This window comes from Centruroides vittatus, unplaced genomic scaffold, assembly GCF_030686945.1.
Source record: "Centruroides vittatus isolate TY-2023 unplaced genomic scaffold, ASM3068694v2 contig_357, whole genome shotgun sequence".
In the NCBI taxonomy this organism is placed as follows: Eukaryota; Metazoa; Arthropoda; class Arachnida; order Scorpiones; family Buthidae; genus Centruroides; species Centruroides vittatus.
This window is the reverse complement of record NW_027122180.1, coordinates 1,346,395-1,367,747: the sequence shown is the minus strand read 5'-3', so window position 1 is coordinate 1,367,747 and position 21,353 is coordinate 1,346,395. Positions and strand designations below refer to the sequence as shown.

Sequence of the window (21,353 nt, the reverse complement as noted above, 5' to 3'; positions counted from 1 at the left end):
CATCAGCAATGTCATTCATCAATTATAGAATGTTAATGTTAGATTTAAAAGCCAACCATACACTCAGTCATCTATTGTAATCTAAATATATGAAAAAAATATTAAGCCTAATAGTAATTTTGTGATGTATTAATTCTTATCATAATTTGCAAATTAATCTTTTTTTGTAATAATGTAAAATTAATCTACCTTACATTTAACAAATTAATATCTTTCCTTAATTTATTTTATTTTATAAAATAAAACTATTTATGGTATAATATATAAAATATTTACTTATGACTCCAAGGTCCACAAGGACTACACAAATTTAATTTTGTCATTCTCCACTGACGTCTAATAAATATATTTTGGTAACGCAAATTAGTTTGCATATCCTGATAACGATTATGCTCTTCTGCAACTGTTGAACGAAAATTTTCCATAATTTGTGACTAAAGAGAAATATATCAAAAAATTATAATGTACTTAAATCATCCATTTCTGATTTAAACAAAATGTCTTTTAGTCATATATAATCTATTAGTTAACAAATTATTTTATTATTTTAATAAAAATTTAAATATATTATAAAATAAACATTCAAATAACAGCTTACATGTATTAATATAAAAAAACATTTTTGAATAAATATAAATATAATAAATAATGTAAATGAAAACATTTTAAAAATATATTAGTCTTTAATAATTTTAACATTTGCAAGTGATAAATTTCTGTTAGATTTTAAAATAAAAACTTAATAAAATAACTGAGTTATCTCCAATACTTTTATCAGAAAAAACCATTTATTTATTTTATTACCTACCTGAAACCGAAGCTTACTTTCACCAACTTCTCGATTTCGTTTATGCATAGCAACCATAATTGCTTCATAACAATGATTCCAAAAAGTATTCATTATTTCTTTCTGATCTTCTATATAGAGCATAGTATATTTTTGCTGATGAGGTTTCACCTATTTGAAAAATATCAATAAATTAAATTAAAAAGTTAGCACATTTTAAATATTTAATATTTTAATAATTATTTTTTGGATTCTAACTGTACAGATTAAATAACAATAAAAATAATCAGTTAAGAAACTCAGTTTGATGGTGTTAAAATGTCAAAAATGTTTGAGATGTATATTAACAATGTTTAATTTTAGTAAATTTAACACCATCAAACTAAGTTTCTTAATTAATAACCTTTATACTGGTATATGTCATCATAATAAAAATTCTAGACAGTTTGAAAATATATATTATATTTCCATTTATATTAATTTTTCTATTTTTATATGTATTGAATTGTAATTTAATTATAGTCTGTCTGTCTTAGCCAAGACCATCAACACAAGTGCATATATACTAGTTGATTGAATCCAGTAGCAAAATAAAGGTGACTACTACAAACTAAGAAAAGAAGTTATAGGCAGTTTTGGAATCAAATAAAAATGTCAATAAGATGGATAATGTTCTGCATAAAAACAGTCTTATGTATTACTGGTTGAAAATTAAATAATATATAGTAATTAAATAAAAATTAAAATTAAATATAATTATTAGTGTTATATCTTTTGTTTCAATATTGAAAATTATTGACAGAACTCAATATAACAATAGTAAAGAGTAGTTCAAAGCATGCACTTTTCCTTAAGCATTGTGAATTTTGCTCATTGTTCTACCTGCTTTCTCCTTCACATTTGGATTTCTTCATGGTAGATAGGCATGTCTTTGGTGGTCAAACTATATTTAATTTGAATAAGCACTATAAGTATATATTTCATTCTGTTTAAAACAAATTTTTAATATGAAAATTTGAAATAATACAAAATTGATTGAACAAAATTTTATTTCTCAGAAAAAATTGAAACAAATTTCTTATATTGGTGTTCTTAAATTTAATATATCCAAAGAAAACATCAAGCATTAATTTGTTAATAACATAAGTTTTATTTAAATTTATAATCTTTAATATTATTTCTATAACATAATCATTATTTAATAATGAAACTATTTTCTAATCAGTCTTGATCATTTTCATTTAAGTAAAATTATTTGAGTAGTGCTTTGAAAGATGAATGACAGAAAATTTTGAAAATTATATATGAAAAGAGATGGAAAGTATTTGAAAGAAATTATAAGTTAAATGTTTTACCATTCTTTAATAATTATCTAGATGTAAATATAAGACAGTGTATATTTGTTTCTTTTATACGAAGACACTTAAATACATTTAAAAGTCTTATCTTTCATATGTTTTCTTAAACATAATTTTGAAGGTTTTTGAAAAAATTTAAAAACACTTTCCATTTTTCAAACAATGATATAGATTACAGTCAAACCTGTTTTTGTGCGGTCTTTTTCTGTGCGATTTGTTTTTTGTGCGGTATATGAAAATTTCAATCAAATTGGAACATAATTGACTCCTGTAAAATTTTTAAAAAAACTCTATTGGTTGTTTTCTATGACATCAGCAGGTTTTTTCATTTTTTATTCAGTAACATTTTTTTCTCATACGTTTATTTCGATCCCCTCTTATTTTAATAGCATAAAAACCATAAATATTATGTTATATTTGAACAGATGCAGTAAGTTAGCTCCCCTCCAGCTTTAGACTGCAGGTGTGAAATTTCATGCCTTGTTAAATGAAATAACACTTCCTGCAGCTATATTTATCAAATAAAATCATTATTTAACGATTATTTTTAACTTTTTAATGTTAGATTCGTATTTAAGTGGAAATAATGAATTAATATAAAAATTAAAATTCTTAGAGGATTTTTTTCCCCATTAGGTGTTGCAGAAAAAGGCCCAAGGAGTTAAAAAAGCAATTCCTAGTTATTTCGTATGGTTTCGAGTTATTTTCTATGTGAGACATTTTTTATTGGCCACTCGTGAAGTTTCGCGCGATTTTTTTTAATGCATTTTCTTTTATGCGGTCCCTATCCCCCGCATAAAAACAGGTTTGACTGTATTTTATTCATGCAGTCACTAATGGATTGAGATGTGACCTTTGTAAAATAACTCTTTGATTTTCAAGTGTTTAAAAAATAATGAAAAATAAGTTTATCTTCAGTAAAAAAAAAAAAAAAAAAGTTAGCTCTTTGTAATATTAACATTATAATTCAACAGTTTATGAAAAAATAGAGAAATAATGTTAAGATAAATATAAATGTAATGATTTTATAAGAAATGTCCTCAAAGATGATTCTTTTGTGAAATTGATATATGAATGTTGCTTGTTTTTAGTTATATTAGTTGTATTTAGTTATATTTATGACTGAAGATGAGAAATTACACATTAAAATATTTTGTCTATTGGATGTTTTGTTACAGTACATAAATCATTTTGAATATTTAAATAAAATGAAATTAGAAAAATTTGCTTTTTTGTCAAGTTATGATTGTTCTTATATTCTAAAAATATTATTTGAAATGTCAAATAATATTTTTCTGTCTAATATATGTCACTGTCTATCAATTTCATGAACTAACTATTGAGAGAAAATTACAGAAAATTGAGAAATAAAATTACAAATTCTGAATCATCATCAAATCCCTCTTCAAAGAATATGAGAAATAGCTGGAATTCCATAAAATATCAAAACCAAGAAAAAGTTTTGTCAGAAAATAGAAACAACAGGAAGACATCACTTCAATATAAAAATATAGAAAAATTGTGCTATGAATATATAATTTCTATTTATCAAACTATTTTTGCACAAGTAATAAAAATACAACATTAAAATAATTATATTTGTAATAAAATGTAAAAATTTAGTAAACTATAATGAAAACATTATTTTAAAAAATGTATAGTAAACCTTCACTTAACATTGTTTCATTCAACATCATTTCATTATAACACTGATTATAAAAAATAAAAGTACATTTGTAATCATTTACAATTCTTGTTGTCGAATTTTATAAACATTACATTCATTCTATGAGATGAAAATTAAAGGTTGCAATTATAATCCAATAAAATTATTATGACTAAATTATTTTCTTGAAATCTGATATAATTTGCATTTATTATACTTTCATCTTTTTACAAATAATATAAATCTATAGCTACATTAATTAACGTGTAAGGCATCATTTAATGTCAACGTAAACAATAAATAAACTTGTCCTCTTTACATTTGCCATTTTAAATTTATATAGTTTGCTGGAATTGCCAATTGTTCCAATTGTTTGTTTTTGAACTGTATGGTGGTAGGAAGTGATCCTTATAATTTTCACTTTGCAAACATTTATTCTTTATTACTTATCTTTACCCAATACCAACAATGAGGATTAAGCTGCCCTCCCCATATCACCCACCACAACTGTTATCACTACCCACCAAAAATTGGGTAAATAATTGTCACTTTGGGTAAATAATTCAGTGACAATTATTTACCCAATTTTTGGTGAATCAGCATCTTAGTTTTATTAATCTTTCTTAAATGTATTTATAGCTCACATTTATTTCAATATTTAACATTAGGAAATGTTTTGGGCCTTCATTTAGAAGTTTTTACTGATATTTTTATGACAAGAAATATGCCACAAAAACTTAACTCTTATGTATATCAATTAGCCTTTAATAAAATTAGTTTCATTGAACCATTATATATCACTTTGTTTAAAATTGCAGTTAAGTGGCTTTAAACAATTAACAATGTCAAGCAAGGACTTACTGTAATATCCATTAAAATTATCATCACTTCTTCTGGAACCTGTTACCTGTGTGCTTTGTGAAAATACAGACTTATTACAAACTCTTTTGAACTTTTGAACAGTTCTTCTTCAGGTGAAATCCAATGGAATGCTTCAAAATGGAACTTGAATATTCAAAAAAACAAATAGAATGCCTGTTTTATGAAATTCATTGAGATGAGCATGCGCATTCGTATGTGGATGGTGGTAATTAAGGGTCAGCATCTATGAGAACCTGCCAGGCTACCAATAGATTAATCTCCTCCTTCCGGTTGATGTTGCAGGCTGGTCCTGTGGCTAGCTATGGCTTCCAGCCATTTAAGATGCTCCTGGTGGGATGTACTGATGAGGATCAAAAGTGAAAGTTCAAAAGTGTTTGTTGATAAGTCCGTATTTTCACAAAGCACACTGGTAACAGGTTCCAGAAGAAATGCTGATTTCACTCTGGTGTTTGGGTGATGTTGAACTTTGCATTAAAATTATGAAGAAAATTCACAACTAAAAAAGAAAAAATTAGTGAATACACTTTCAAACTATTAGCCAACTGGTTTTTTGGTTTTTTTTTAAATCTAAAAAGTAAAAAAAAAGAAAGCTAAAAAATCATTATTTTATCATTATCATTACAATAAAAATATAATTACCAATTTTTCTATAAAGCTTTTCCATTCTGAACTAAGTGCATATTGTTGAAATTCCTCAAAAAATGCAGGACCAGCCGTTGAAAGAGAAAGAGAAGGAAGATGTTTTTGAATTTGAAAATGCACATTAATTTTTTCCAATAAAGCACGAACAACAGGAATTAAAAATGAATAATGTTCTTGTTTTCCAGCTAAAAATAAATAAATAAATAAACATACATACATACAGTAATTAAAAATTAAAAAATAAATTCTAAAATTCATCACATAAAAGTCTAACTCAAAGCAAGTTAAAAAAGTCTCCAGCTTATAATTTAAGCTCCAGCCTGAGCAATTTTTCTTGTTGTTTCAAAATTAATTAATAAAAAAATGTGCCTATATTCTAATAAATGTCATTAACATTTCCAATGTTAGTCACAATTTCCTTTGAATCATTAAATTTCATTTAATCAATAAACTGAAAAATAAAACTGTTTGCTTCAGAAACCAAAAAACATTTATTTTGAAATACTTTATGCTTCACTTTGAACTATTCATTTTTAAAAATATCCTATTTTATTCTTTTCACATACAATTTACAGGTATGCTGAATATGACCTAATGCAAAGCCAAAATGTTTTAAAATAAATGATTTTTAGTTTACTAAAGCAAGCATTTTACTTTCTAATTTATTATAACTATGGAGAAGTTCTGTATGTTTCTATTTAGTCAATAAATAGTTCAATCTATAATTATTAATTCTGCCATTTAACAAAATAAAATATACTTTTCTATTATTATATTTGAATTAATTACTAAATAATTTGTCACTAAAAAGAGGCATTAGGAACAATCTCTTATTAAATATAATAATTATAATTAAATTCATATTTATTAAATAACTTTGAATATTCTGGAAGAAAAGAATCTGCCCAGAGCAAGACTCACCCTGCAACTCCTGCTTACTGTGCAAATGCATTGCCAATAATGTTATCCAAGCCTCCAGTCCAATCGCCTCTTCCAGACATATATAATGAGGGCACTGAAGGCATCTCAAGTCAACACCATGTGTAACTGAAGATGGTTATATCATATTTATATATGTCTGGAAGAGATCGGAATGGAGGCGTGGGTAGTGTAACTGGCAACGCATCCACATGATAAGCGGAAGTTGCAGGTTAGAGTCTCATTCTGGGCAGATTCTTTTCTTCCAGAATATTCTAAATTATTTAATAAATATGAATTTAATTATAATTATTAAATTTGATAGAGGATGGCATCTAACACCTCCCTTTAGTGACAAATTTTTAGTAATTGATTAAAATATAATCATAGAAAAGTGGCTGATGTAATCCGATAGTTGTTTGGCTTTACAAAGTTATCAAATTTTGTGATGTTTGTTTATATAAAATATGCTATTTAAAACCTCAAATATCAAAAATTATTTTTTATTATTATAAATATAATCTCTCACATACGTTTAAATGTATATCAAGAGACTTGTTTTATTTTATTGTCATGAGTTTAAAATTCTGTTCATTAAAATCTAACATTTTTATATTAAACTCCAAATTTCTAAGGAAAAAAAATTACAAAAAATAATGCTGTGTTATATGATATGTAATAAAATTATACAAAATATTTTACATTTTTTAAACTCAATATTTATAACAGTTAATTCTAAGTTATTAAAAAGTGTTAATTTTTCATAAAAACCAACCTTTAGAAATTTCATCTGATTCACTTTTATCTTCAACAGTAAGTTTTAATATCAAATCAAGATTATATAAAAGATAACTTGTTTCCTCTAAACTAGCATTTGGCCTTGTCTGAACTAATGCATGAAGTTTGGCAGTAGCCATGGCACATAACTAATAAATTGAAAATATATTATGAATAAATTAATAAATACATAAAATAAATTTATAATAAACTGAAAATATATCAGAAAAAATGTAACAGAACATTTATTTATTTAATTTATATTGCCATCAGTATCATTTTCTTCAATTAATTACATCAATGTTCAAGTAAGAAATCCTAATCTGTACTACATCTATACTTATAGTCTTAATGATCATAAAGATGAGATGATATCAAGACCATAAAAATCTATACTATTAAGTCAAAGGAATTTTTAATCAATACAGGTTTTCAAATTAAACATGTAACTTAGCATCAGAATTTACAAAACAATATTTAAAAATATAGATAATTAGAGATTTATATTATCATGAACATAAAGTTAATAATAGTTAAAAATATAACCTTAATTATAACCTTAACCTTAGCATTAAAACTGCTGTTTAGTATTTCATTACATAATTAATTGGTATTTAACATCACAGTTCATAAAAAAAATTATTATTATTAATATTTGCAATTTATTTTTGTAGTAATTTTTTCATTTGAAGATATAATTCAACATCACAAAAAATTCAAAGTATTGTTTTGTTATTTGTTAAAGCTCATATGAAAAGTTCATTGATGACACTGGTGTCAATCAGGACGCAGCAGAAAAAAAGGACCAACTGGTCCTGACTGAATTTGTATGTTGGAACAGAGATTGAGTTGAATACTGTTGAACAGAACATTTTATAAGAAACAGCATTAGTTATATAACAGTTTTCTTATCATCTTACCAAAACTTTTACTTACAAAATAAACCAAATTTTTCTTTCACATTTTTCTAATCACATTTACATAATAAACAAATATATTCAGAACTTTAAAACAGAACAGACTGTCTATTGATTTTTGCAGCTTTGTCTTTGTGTCTATTTGTTTTCAGTGACTGCTCATGCATTCACTTATTTCAGAAAAATCATACCATAATAATGCTGTGTTATATGATATTTTTTAGTAATGAAAATACTTGAGACATGTTAATAATATTGGGTAAATACAATGCTATGGAATGTCTCTATGTCCTGTACCATACTTAGTCAGGTTCTGTTGGTCCTATTTCTGATGGGCCCAGACTGTTGCTTATTAATTCTTCATAGCACTTTGACTGTTAAACTAAACTTTCTAAACCAAACAGTTTTTGTGAAAAACATATGATATGGGTAGTCTGACATACCTTGTATATATATATATTTTAATTAATCAACATATATATGAAATTCAGTAAAACTATATTTGAATGTTAGTCATAAAGTTAATTTGGAATCTAACATGACAACTGAGACAATATAACAAAAATGTTTTATTTTAATACTAAAAAATCAGAATAATATGTAAAATTTAAAAAAATTAAAATTAAAATTATTATATTATGATAAATTTATTTATTATTATAATACTTCAATCTGTTTATTCAGGAGAACAAAATTTTTAAGTTATTTTTGGAAAGATTTTAAAATCAGCTTTAATAAAAGTTCTTTTAAATCAAATTTATAATACAATATTAGTAATGTCTTATGCAAAGAATCATAACTTTAGCTGTCAGAAGGTTTCCTACAATCATAACTACACTATGTAGCAACAAAAACAGTATAGACATTATTTATACATTACATTACATGCTATCAAAATCAGGAATTTACACTCTAAAGATAACTAAGAATAATCAAACCTATTATATAAGATCCATATGTATCAGAATAAAAGAAAATTTTTGTCAAGTAAGGTCTATTCAATATGGATTTAACTCCTTTCTTGTGCAATGGGCTTGGGATCATGATGCAAAGGTTCTATGGAACAAACCAGCTCTTATAGATAATTCTACAGAAAGATTCTGAATAAAAATACTACAGCAGTTGTACATCTATTGACTTTCTAGGTACATAAAAGATAATTAATGCCAATGACAGATAAAAATTAGCATCAGTTGAAAGCCTATCTTAAATACCATTGACATCAAGTACATAGTAAATAGATTATTAGCAAATTTTTTAGCATCCTGCATCTTACCTTTAGTTATTATCAATATTTTCCATTTTTAGCACTAAATCTGTTTAATTTATTAGATTAATAAAATAGTGTCTCTACCTCATTATGATGTATAGTGAAATTTAAAAGCATTGGTTTCACACTATTTCATTCTATATTCTGTCAAAAGTTATAAATTTGATTTTCAAAAAATTGTGGCTAAAGTTGATTTGAAAAGAATAAAAAATGTTTCCAAAAATAACTTGAAAATTTTTTGGTCTCCTGATGAAGAAAATTTGAAGTACCTATGTTAATATGGTGCCAAGTTTTAAGAACTCTAATAAATTATTATTATTTCAATCTTTGAAATTATTATTAAATAAAGTTCATACTAACTTCAAGATTATCACTCTTGGCACAAATCAATATAATATTTAATCCTAATTCTGCCATTTCTGCCCATCCTTCTTCAGGACCTTCTTCAAACACAAGTAAAATATCCAGAAGAGCCAATACTTTATCCAACAACTATAATAATAAATAATAAAATATAAAATAAACATATTTTCAATGTAAGATCAAATATACAAGAGCAACTATTTAAATAATTAATCTTACCAATTAACAGTTCATTTATTCATTTTTATCCTTATTTTATAAAAATTTAATTTATATTTTATCTAAATCATTTATAATCATAATACAGTAGAACATCGTTTATCCAAATCAATTGGAGACTGGGGTTGTTTGGATAACTTATTTTTCGGATAACCGATTACGTACAAAAAAAATATATTAACCTATCCCATGTTGAAATTTTTCTCCGTTGCATGTTGCTTCGTGTTGAATTTTTGTCGATTTTAAGCCTAACAAAAATTTTTTGTTAGGCTTAAAATCAACAATAGCCACGATAATTATTAATCGTGGATCTTACAATTATTATTAATCATGGCTATTGTATCATTAAAAATTATTTCTTTATTTTGTACAAACAAAATAAATATATTGAAAAATATAAAAACAAAAAAATTATACTTTAGAAGTTAATATAGTATCAAAAATGTTCAATTCAGCATGACACAGGCTGATTGGAAGGCTTTCGGATAAACGACGCTCTACTGTATTTACTGATAATTAATATAATTTTAATCTTATTTAATTAAATAAAAATAAGTAATGTGCATTTTCTTTCTTTTGTATATATATTTTTAACATTCCAAAAGAGTTGTGTGAAATCTGGAAGTTCAATAAATGCATTATAATAATTTATAATGACATTTTTGTAACTTATGTTAAAGCTTTTTATTTAATATTGTATCCAAACAATTCAAATAATTGTAAAAGCTTTCTTTATTTTTTTGACTCAACCATAGTGTATTATAAAAATTGCTGTTAGTATAGTAGAATTTGCTTATTGTAATCACAGATAATGTTACCAAAATTAGCTTGTCCCAAAACAATAATAAAAATAAATCGATAAACCTTCTAGTTATATATTTTTTATTTGTCTTATAATACTCTTTTAAGGCCAGTCAGTAAAATCTCAATTTCCACTAATTACAGTCTTATTAAATTCTCAATGTTATGAGCTGGACATCATCATCAATATAATATCCCAAAATGATTATAATTTAAAATAAATTCGTTTATTATATTGAAAAAACTTTGGACTTCCTATCTATTGTTTCAAACAACAATATTACAATAGTAGATTGTTGTGCAGACATACAAGACATATTTCTTGGTCAGCAAATACTCAAGGGTCCTCAAATTAACAAAAAAAAAAATTTTGCTATTATTCTTTTACAGCTTTAATTCACATGAATTTATGTAAAAGTCAAAAAGGACATATTGATCACTGTGTTAGAGCTGTCTACACACTATATATCACTAGCTATCAAGTGGAGAGTTACACTGATGCAACTTGCCACTTACCAGCAAGTGATATTTGGTATAGGAAAAAGTATGTGCTGGTCTACACAGGCATAGCTTAGACAAGGGATGGACAACCTGTGGCCCACAGTAATATTTTTTGCAGCCCGTCTCGCATAAAATATGAATAAATATATCAATTTCCCAGCTTAAGGAAATATGCAGCAAAAATTCAAACGTTATTTTTTACAACTTACATATGTGAATAGTTTTTCCGCAATGAATTTAGTAAAAATTAAAACAAGAAACCAGATAACAGACACATCGAAACTAATTTAAAACTAGCAGTGACTAATATTTAACCAAATATTTCCGATATATTACATTTACATCAGTTCCAGAAGCTAAATTAAATATACCTATGATAATTTATAATTATATATGAATAAATAATTGTGATTTACCAACATTTTTTTCACTTTTCTCTTGTATGCGGCCCATGTCAATTCAAAAGTTTTGAAATACAGCTCTTACATAGAAAAAGGTTGCCTATCCCTGGCTTAGACTATGCTGTTGGTACGAATAGTGATATTTGTGGTCACTACAGGAAGCATCAACGAGTCTACTACATCCTGTGACCAACCTTTCTAATATCAATAAAAGTGTAACAGCATCCTGTTTGATACTGAAACTTAACAAATTTTGGCATCTCAAAGTAAAAGAGAGCACAGGAGAAAAACAAATTGATAGTAGGTATGTACTACTTTTTATTACTTCATGTTCCTTTACTGTTGTCATTGTTTTTAACAGGGATCTTAGATATGGAATATACTTTAAGGAGTACTGTTGCTAAACAAATATATACCAAAATTCTCAAAAATATTGTATTTAATATTTTAAAATTTTAATATTTAAAAATGTTAGGTGTGGCCTCAAACGTTGTTTGAATCTCAAGCCTCTCCAAATGCATAGTTTGCTACTGAACTATATTTTCATCTATCAAACATCTGGATATATGTAGAGTCAATTTTGAATCTTGTCAATCATGCAAATTAACAAACTCTAACTATATGGTGTCAAAAGATTATTTTGATAATTTAAAAATGTTTGGGAATTTTAAAACTATTTTTCTCTTTAAAACAAAGTTTAAAAAAAATCACTTCATTATAATTTAAATAAAAATAAATAAAGGAAATAAAGAATAACAACTTAATTTCTCAAACCTTTTCACTTAATCTTCTTTCATCTGTTGTATTTTCCAAAACAACAAAATCATATACAAATCGTATTATTCTTATAGCATTTTCTGAATGAAGTGCATTTGTTTGTGCTAAAAATAAAACGTTAGGAAAATTATTAATCACAATAATTTAAAATTTTGTCACAACCAGAATTTAATTCTTGTAAAAAATACTCTCAATAAAGACTTGCTATGCAGTTAAATTTATATAAAGTAATGCATAGTTTAACAATAAATTATAATAATTTTATTAATATAAAATATGTAGATATAAATATAATTTAAAAAATTAATTTTTATATAACAATATTATTACACTATTATTAATAATATGAAATTGAAAAGTCTCGTTTAAAATTCAAAGATTTCCCATTAATCAATTTGGAATTTTGGATAATGGACTTGAAAACTTTAATAATATAAATGAATAATCAAAAATGATATTTTCTGTAAATATAAACAACAAACAACACAGGCGTATCTTTTAATTAAAAGGATGGTTTTATTTTATTATTTTAAAGATACTGCAGACCCCCCATCAAGATATACTAATTATGAGAAAAATAAACTATCTTTAATGTTGACAATAAAATCGATTAAAAAAATACTTTGAACATAAATATTTTCAATAATTGTCACATTGTAAAAATATATTGACGAGTACAAAAAGTTTGTCTTCAAAATCCATCATTTCAGTCACCATTGACAAACAAACAAAAAAAAAAGCACACAATCATTGTCACATTATCAGAAGAAAAACAGATTAAGAACAAGTTGCAGTTAGACTTCCTCCTATAGGATGATTCCCTTGTCTACATTTCATATTGCTTTATTTTAAACTAAATGAATAATGAAACTGAATATTAATATTTTTATTAAATTATAACTTCATAAACAACATTGCCAATGTATGGGTAATTACCTAATTTTCAGGTATTTTCAGTTACAATAGTTAATTTGATGTGTATTTTTAGAAATTTTAACTTTCTTAATAGTTTGGAATAAATTTAAATTCATTTATTCAGCATTTGTAAAAATACTCAATAAGTAAAAAAACTTTAGGGGTTTTTTCTGTATATCTGTGTGTGTGGAGGGGACACAATTTTGCTCACCCTCTTTGAAGCTTAATAACTCCTGTGCTGTTTGTTGAAAATTTCTGAAAGTTTGCAGGGAGGTTTGTGTATTAGGAAGATTGATGCTATTAAATTTTGGTAATTAAAGGTCAAGAGTGTGGAGAGATAAAGGAGGGTCATGTTATGTCTCAAGTAGAGTCAGACTTAATGATAATTTTATTCATTATTGGATTTACAATTTTTTATAAAACCCATCCCTACCCTCAAAATTAAGCCTCTTGCCATTTTATAATAATTAAAAAACTTTTTATATTTTAAATTTATAACAGATGGCACCACACAAACAGTTTTAATTAATTAGTTAGAAAAGTTAAACAACTTGTTGCTGGATTTTTCCTGATAACTTATTGATATATTCCATAATTAATATATACCAGGTGTTATAAAATAAGTATCTCTATTTGGAGCTGTTGGTAGCTTGAAGGAATGACCCAAATAAAACCAAAACTGGTACACAAGCTATTTAAGAAAAGGGGAGAAGAAAATAACAAGGGAGAAAAATAGTTATAAAATTATCGATAGAGAATGCTGTAAACTTTGAAACATAATGTGTAATACAAGAACAAAGAATTATGTGCAAAAACTGATGGCATACCAGTATTTTTGGATAATATCACAGTTAATGTGGTTATGCTTTCACACGGCATTTACAATTTTTGTAGAACCTGAACTGGATCATCAATGCCATGTGACAGCATAACCACATTAACTGTGACATTTTCCAATAAATATCAGTATGCCATTGGTTTTTACACTTTAATTCTTTCTTCTTGTATTACACATTACATTTCAAAGTTTACAGCATTCTCTATCAATAATTTTATAACTATTTTTTCCCCCTTGTTCCATTCTTCTTCCCCTTTTCTTAAATAGTATGTGTACCAATTTTGATTTCATTTGGGTTATTCTTTCAAACTACCAACAGCTCCAAATAGAGATACTTATTTTTAACTACCAGGAAAATATAATATGCCAATAATATGTTACTGAATACAATAAAATATAAAAATATAGTAATATATATAATTTTTATTCAAAATATATAATTTATTATCAAAATTATGATTCAGTTTTTTTATTTTCTAACAATTCATAATCGTAATTATATAAATATAAATATACAATTCGTAAATATATAAAATTTATCTTTTACAAAATTTATGACTATAAATAGCTATTTGTTTATAAACAAGTTATTAACTATAAACTGGGATTAAAATTTAAGCATAACAATTGCAATGGGATGTACCACAATAACACACTACTTAAACAAAAACCTAGTTTATTGGTGTTAAAAATCACAAGTAAGTTGTAAGTATAAAACAAACATTTTCAACATACACTAAAATGTCATCAGGAACGATAGTAAAACTAAAAACAAAGCTTTGAAAGAGAACACCCTAAATTTAAATATCTTATGCAATGCGAAGGAACAAATACAGTAATTTTTATACATATTGAAAATGTTCTGCACAACACTTGTGACTATTAATACCAATAAACTGACAAGCAAGTTTGTATTAAAATTTAACTCTTGTAATCATCATATTCTAAACTAAAAGATAATAAATATTCTTATCTCATTTATTTCATTTTTTGGACATTTTGCTGGTTTTAAACATTTTGTTAATTTTTATTATTACATAAACATTACAATATTAAATATATTTTATTACCTGTTTCTTGAATATCATTTAAACATAGTTGTAATGTATATTCTAAGATATATCTTTTTATTTCTAAATGGGATGAATATAATTCATTACTTAATGCAAGCATATTCACACATGCAAAAACGTGGCCATATTCCTATGTTAAGAATAAAAATCAAAAATATATTTAAATACTATAATAGAAAAATTTTTAAGTATAGTAATATTTAAATTGTTTAAAATTAATAATATAAAATATCTGATTTCATAATATTCTTATTTGAATTCATCATCAACAAACTTGATTTTTTCAAAATATACAAAAACATTTTCAAAACCAATTTCCAGAGAAACTTCTAATCCTGCAGTGATAAAAGATGTTTCTGAATATCTATATTAGTTTTCATAATTTAAAAAAATGAAAGGTGATTTGAATGAAAAAAAATTAAGAATGATTTATTTTCTACTAACATAAACAAATTCATGTAATTCTGGATAAACATATCAGTCATTTTTCAAGCTAATTTTAAAGCTACTGTATTTTATTTGAGTGTATAAATTAAATAATATTAAAATACAAGTTATGGAGATATCTTAAAATTATCATCCTACAAAGTGTGTAAAACTAATAAACTTCTTGAGGATGGTTAATCTCAAAATGAGTTAAACAAATGGTTTATGGTAAACTTGTCTACAATCCATAATCTATCAGAGAGATTTAAAAAGGCAAACAGAGTATTCTGAAGATTTATGTAAGAAAACCTTATATTCCAATTGTATGAGATAAAAATATCTTCAGTTAAGTATTCAACAACAATAACTCCAAGTCAACTTAATTCTTATCATTTGGATGCTGGTTTCTTGTATTCTAAGTTATTTAATGATGAAAACATTTTTTTTATTCATTAAACTATACACTAGTCAGAAACCTTGAGCTTAACTTTATCATATTTCTTATATCAATAACAATATGCATTTTAGGTTCTTAACTTTTCTTTAATTGTTCTATTATTCACTTTCATATGTATGTTTGATCTGACATTCTCTATTCACTTTTCCATTACTGGAGAATGTCCAGATGAAAAAATATACATACATACAAAAGTTAATAAAGATTTCAAAAATTACTATTGGCAATTTATATATAAAAGTAACAATTCTATATAATTAAAATAAATCAAATTAGAAAAGATAGAAGCATAGAAGTTAATAATTTATTGCATCAGAAATAAATTACTGATTTATATATTTTCAGACTTTGTTACATTTTGTTTTACTATTAATGGTAATATAGATTTCAAATTACATATTATATTCAATAATTTAAAAAATTATAAATTACTATTAGAATAATTTCATATTATATTTTTCAAAAGTATTTTATATACAGGCTTCCCTCACTTAACATCAGTAAATCAGTAATCCCTGGAAATCAGACAGTCTGTGGGTTAACATTAACTGGAATTCTATTTCCCATAATTTTAAATGGAAAAAATAATAATGTATTATATCATCAACACAAAGCCAAACCAATTTTCTAAAGGTAAGTAAAATGCAATAAAATGCCTACATATAAATAAACTACTAAAATGTCTTCATATTATTAAATATTAAATTTCTAAAATTCTAAAAATTTTATTAAAGTTTGTAAAATACTTAAAAATTTGAAGTTAAACAGTTAAAATTGTTCTTTTGTAATTCTGCAGAATATTTAGCATTCACTTATTTCAAATATTAAAATAAACTTCAGAAGTTTACTTCACTTATTTATAAATATTTGTTAACAATCACTATAGTGCTATCTAAGTAAAAAATAATTTATGATGATTAATTAAAAAATACTGTTAATTTTTGACTCACTTAAAAAATTGTTTATAGAAATGGTACATGAATAGTTAACAACTCATTTAATTTAAATATTTTTTATAACCAATATACCTCCCAAATTTGTTTACTTGATCCATCAATACCTTTCCACACAATATCACAAACAACTGTAATGACTGTTTGGCAGAGAACAAGATCTTGGTTTTCTGTTTCAATTAATGTTTGATTTTCATCAGAATCTTGAGAAATCTTAAGATTACTTTCCAGTGTTGTCAAATAACCAGAACTACTGGAATCAGGTAGTGATTTTGTATCATTGCTTGAAGCAACTGTAAGATCTTCTAAACTAGAATTTCGACTTCCAGATCGAGATCTATAAAAATATTTTTAAAAATTATATGTATATATATACATACATAAGCAAATTGGGAGTTTTCAGAATTAAATTAATTATTATTATTATTATATTACATAAACATACATAAACAAGCAAAAACTTGAATGAATAAAGCTTTCTAGATTTTTGGGGAGTTTTTAAATCAATATACCCTAAAATAAAAAATGTAATCAACAATATGTGATTGATTGTATTTTGCATACTATACAGATCTAGTAAAATTTAAGTTAAATAAGTAAATTTGATAAATTTAGTTTATTATTAAACAAAAGAATTAAGAAAACTTTTTAAAATAAAATTTAAAATATTTGTTTCCTCAATTCTTTATTAATTGCAACCTCAGAATTTTTTTAACTGGCAGAGAGTTTACAATATTAAATTTTTCTATTACAAGTGATAATATTTTCTTATAAAAAGTAATAAATCAAATGAAATTATAGAAGAATACACTTTTTTTTTGATATAGCTAATAAAATAATACTAATGAAAACTGCAATTACATTAAATAGTTAGAAAATTATCTTTTCCTTTATGACATAAAGATAATAAAAATTTTAGTTTTATCTTTAAAAATTGTGAATTTCAGTAAAATGGTGATTAAGAATTATCAAAAGATACTGTATTTTTATTTTTTATTTTTGAAAAATGAAGAATTATCTAATTGGAATATAGCCAGTGGTTCCAATAAAAAAGAAAAAAATTTTTAATTTAGTGCACTTTTGCAATAAGAAACTATTTCTAAATTGAGTTAAAATTCCATATGTTTTTAAAGGTGTTTATTATTATTTTAACATTAAAATATTTTAATTTGAAATAATTTAGTAATCTGTCATAATATTATTTTTTTAATTAAACTTTTGTGATATCATTTTACAGTTATTATTTATTATACATATAACTGTAAATATCATTTGAAATGTAGAAAAACTGAAAAGACTCAAAAGAAGTTGAAAACATTTTAATTAAAGAATCTTTGGTAAACTTAACAAGCAGTATTGTATGGTTTATATAAAGTATATATTATTTACAAGGAATTATAGATTATGACTAAAATGCAGTGTTTTGAAAAAATATAAAACAATGGTTGAACCACAAAATCCAGGCTGGAATCCCTAGAATATTTTTACATTATATTCTATATTATTAATAATATAAGGTTTTTGTCACTTTTCAGATATTCTTTTATTCAATTTAATATAATGATAAATTTTCTTATATCAAAGTTATATGTTTTAAACTTCAGGGCATATACAATTTCTTTGTAATATAGTAATTGACATTTAAATGTATCTGTTTATAGTTAATTATATGTATAAATTTTTAATATTTTATCACTGTATTTTAGTTGATTATATTATAAACGTGTATATTTAATTTAGTTATAAAATTTAACAAAATTTATTTTAGGACTTGCCTGTTTAAAAGATTTGGAAAATCAAAATCAAATATATGTTCTCTCAATTGCATAAGTAACTGTGGTGTTTTAGGTAATGAAACACTTTCCTCTATACTATGCTGAGACCAAGAAGCACGTCTTGATAACCTTCTCACACTTCCCGTACGTGGAGATTCTAAGTAAAAATATTTATTTAAAATTGCAAAAACTAAAATCCAAAATTAATACTAATCTTTAAGAATTAAAATTTGCAAAAAGAAAAAAAAAAAAATTCTACACAAATATTTTGAATTTGTTATGTTCCTTTTAATGAACTAAAAAAAATGAAATATGATTAATGATTCCCTTTAAAGCTGCAAATTTTTCAACTTACCACTTCTATTTTCTGCTTTTGAAACATTTTTGAACTCAGGTGACATATCTGATGAGATATCAGAAGAAAAATCAATTAAATTAGTAGGTATATTTGAAAAAGATTCTTTCCTATCTGATACAGGATATTTTATAAGTAATCCTAATAAGCATTCCTGCCAACCAGTAAGTTTGCTTATGGTTACCCAGTTGGATGTACTGCGATTCAGCGATTGTTTAAGCTAAAATAAAAATAAAACAATTAACTAAAACTCATTTATTTTTTTTAAATGTACAGCTTTTATAATTAATTTCTAATTAATAGTATCACTTCCCATAATTATTTCTTTTAAATTATTATAAATAAAAACTCTAATGTATATTTTAATTACATTTATGTACTCATTTAAGACATAAGCTACTATTCATTTCTTTAAAAACTATTTTTCCTGATATTGAAAGATTAAAAGTAGGAAAAATGTAAAATATACATGCAAAAATTTTAAAATAATTCAAATGTGTTTGAGCCACTCATTTGCCAAATTGATTAACTCAAGAAACAAAAACACAGAGAAACTGATAAAATGATATACATTTTTTTTTAAACTTAAACTTTAATATAATGATAAAGTTTCTAATAGTAATTTTAGAATGTACTATTAGGGTGTAGCTTTCAATGACATATAAAATTATAACGATTATTCCAAGGATGTATTAATTTTACATTTTTTGCATAACAAAGGAAGTTAATAGATTTGACCTGTGAATATATATTATATGCAATTAAATATATACAATTGCTTATATACAATTAAAATAAAAGTAATGTTTTTTATTCTTTATTTAAATTCTAAGTTTTAAATTTTGTATTCTAATTTTAATTTTTATTTAATGTTTTAATACAGAGTGGTTAGAAACTGATGGTACTCAGACACATGTAGAGCAGTCTCTACTAAACCAAATCAAATGACAGTACACATGCAAAGCAGATCACAGGAAAGAAATTTACAAAGGAAAAAAAAATTACTTGAAATTTTCATCACCAGAGAAAAATATGGCACTGCAAGGATGAGAATTATAAAATAAGCAGAAAAAATTTTATTAGAAGAATAAAATTTCATTTTACACATTTACAGAATGTTTTCACAGTAAGATCCTTCTCTGTCAACCATATGTCACAATTGCAAAATCATGTTATCAACTGCTGCACATAAAATTTCAGGAGAAATATGAGAGACATGTTACACTATACTGAGCTTTAACTCTGACATGGAGTGCACATGCCTATGATAAACACAATCTTTCAAAAAAAAACCTCCCAGCCAGAAACACATTTTTGACTACACAGTGCCTAATTTTTTCTCTGGTGGTGAAAATTACAACTAATTTCCCCCCATAAATCTCTAACCATGATCTGAATAGTACATGTACCAAGTTTCATTTGATTCAGTTTAGTAGAGCTGGTTCCACAAGTCTGAGTACAGTCAGTTTAATTCTAACCACTCTGTATATCACAACTTCAATTAATATAAATAATGCATTTATAAAAACAAACATAATTAAAATTCATAGAAAATTCATATTTATAAGAAAAAATATTTTTTCCTTATAAATTCAATGATTTAATTTTCAATAAAATTTCTAATTAATGTTAAAGAATTCTTTTATTATATGAAACTCATTTTATTTTAAATGTTAAATATATTTTATTCACATAAAATTATTATTTATTTTTATTTTATTTTTTTAAGATTATAAAATTATTATAGATCTTTTTAAATGTTTGTCTATCCCAAAATTCAATAATTAAAAAGATGATGTAGATTCATACCTTTTGTATTGATTCAAGTTTAATGTCAATATTCATATTTCTAATAAAATGCAAGAGTAACACAGCACCTTGATAGGCTTGTAAAGTTTCTGTAAATAAATTATTTTTTAACAAGTAATATCACAAGTTTAACATTATCTATCAAACTGCAATGTTAATAAATTGATATCAGGTTCAATTTTAATAGAAAAGTAGAATTATTATATACATATATATGAATTGACTAGCTGTTACCTGCAACTTCCCCCATGCAGATTTTGCAAGCAAACACCATTTATACAACAACCATACTAATTGTTATATACCACCTACCACTGAGAATGATGAGAATTGCTGAGAATCAAACAAACTGTTTTCAATTCATTTTTCTGCAGCATTTACAATCGTTCTATAATAGAACCAATATGCAATAACAAATTTGAATTTAAAATGGTTCGAACATTTGGTTAAAAAATCGAAATATATAAAAATAT

At 24.6% G+C, this 21,353-nt stretch overlaps 1 protein-coding gene across 3 annotated transcripts in view; it reads right to left on the bottom strand.

The window, feature by feature from the left end:
* The window catches only part of LOC136974820 (neurobeachin-like protein 1), a 179,853-nt gene that overhangs the window by 65,395 nt on the left and 93,105 nt on the right, over positions 1-21,353 (bottom strand). For all 3 annotated transcript variants that reach the window (XM_067269768.1, XM_067269769.1, XM_067269770.1), the window contains exons 29-39: positions 20,881-20,969; positions 19,072-19,291; positions 18,717-18,873; positions 17,017-17,278; positions 15,103-15,235; positions 12,277-12,383; positions 9,578-9,709; positions 7,029-7,179; positions 5,333-5,520; positions 809-958; positions 277-434 (exon numbers count right to left, since the gene is read on the bottom strand). In XM_067269768.1, the coding sequence (XP_067125869.1) occupies positions 277-434; positions 809-958; positions 5,333-5,520; positions 7,029-7,179; positions 9,578-9,709; positions 12,277-12,383; positions 15,103-15,235; positions 17,017-17,278; positions 18,717-18,873; positions 19,072-19,291; positions 20,881-20,969 (1,747 nt within the window). The remainder of the gene's footprint in view (positions 1-276; positions 435-808; positions 959-5,332; positions 5,521-7,028; positions 7,180-9,577; positions 9,710-12,276; positions 12,384-15,102; positions 15,236-17,016; positions 17,279-18,716; positions 18,874-19,071; positions 19,292-20,880; positions 20,970-21,353) is intronic.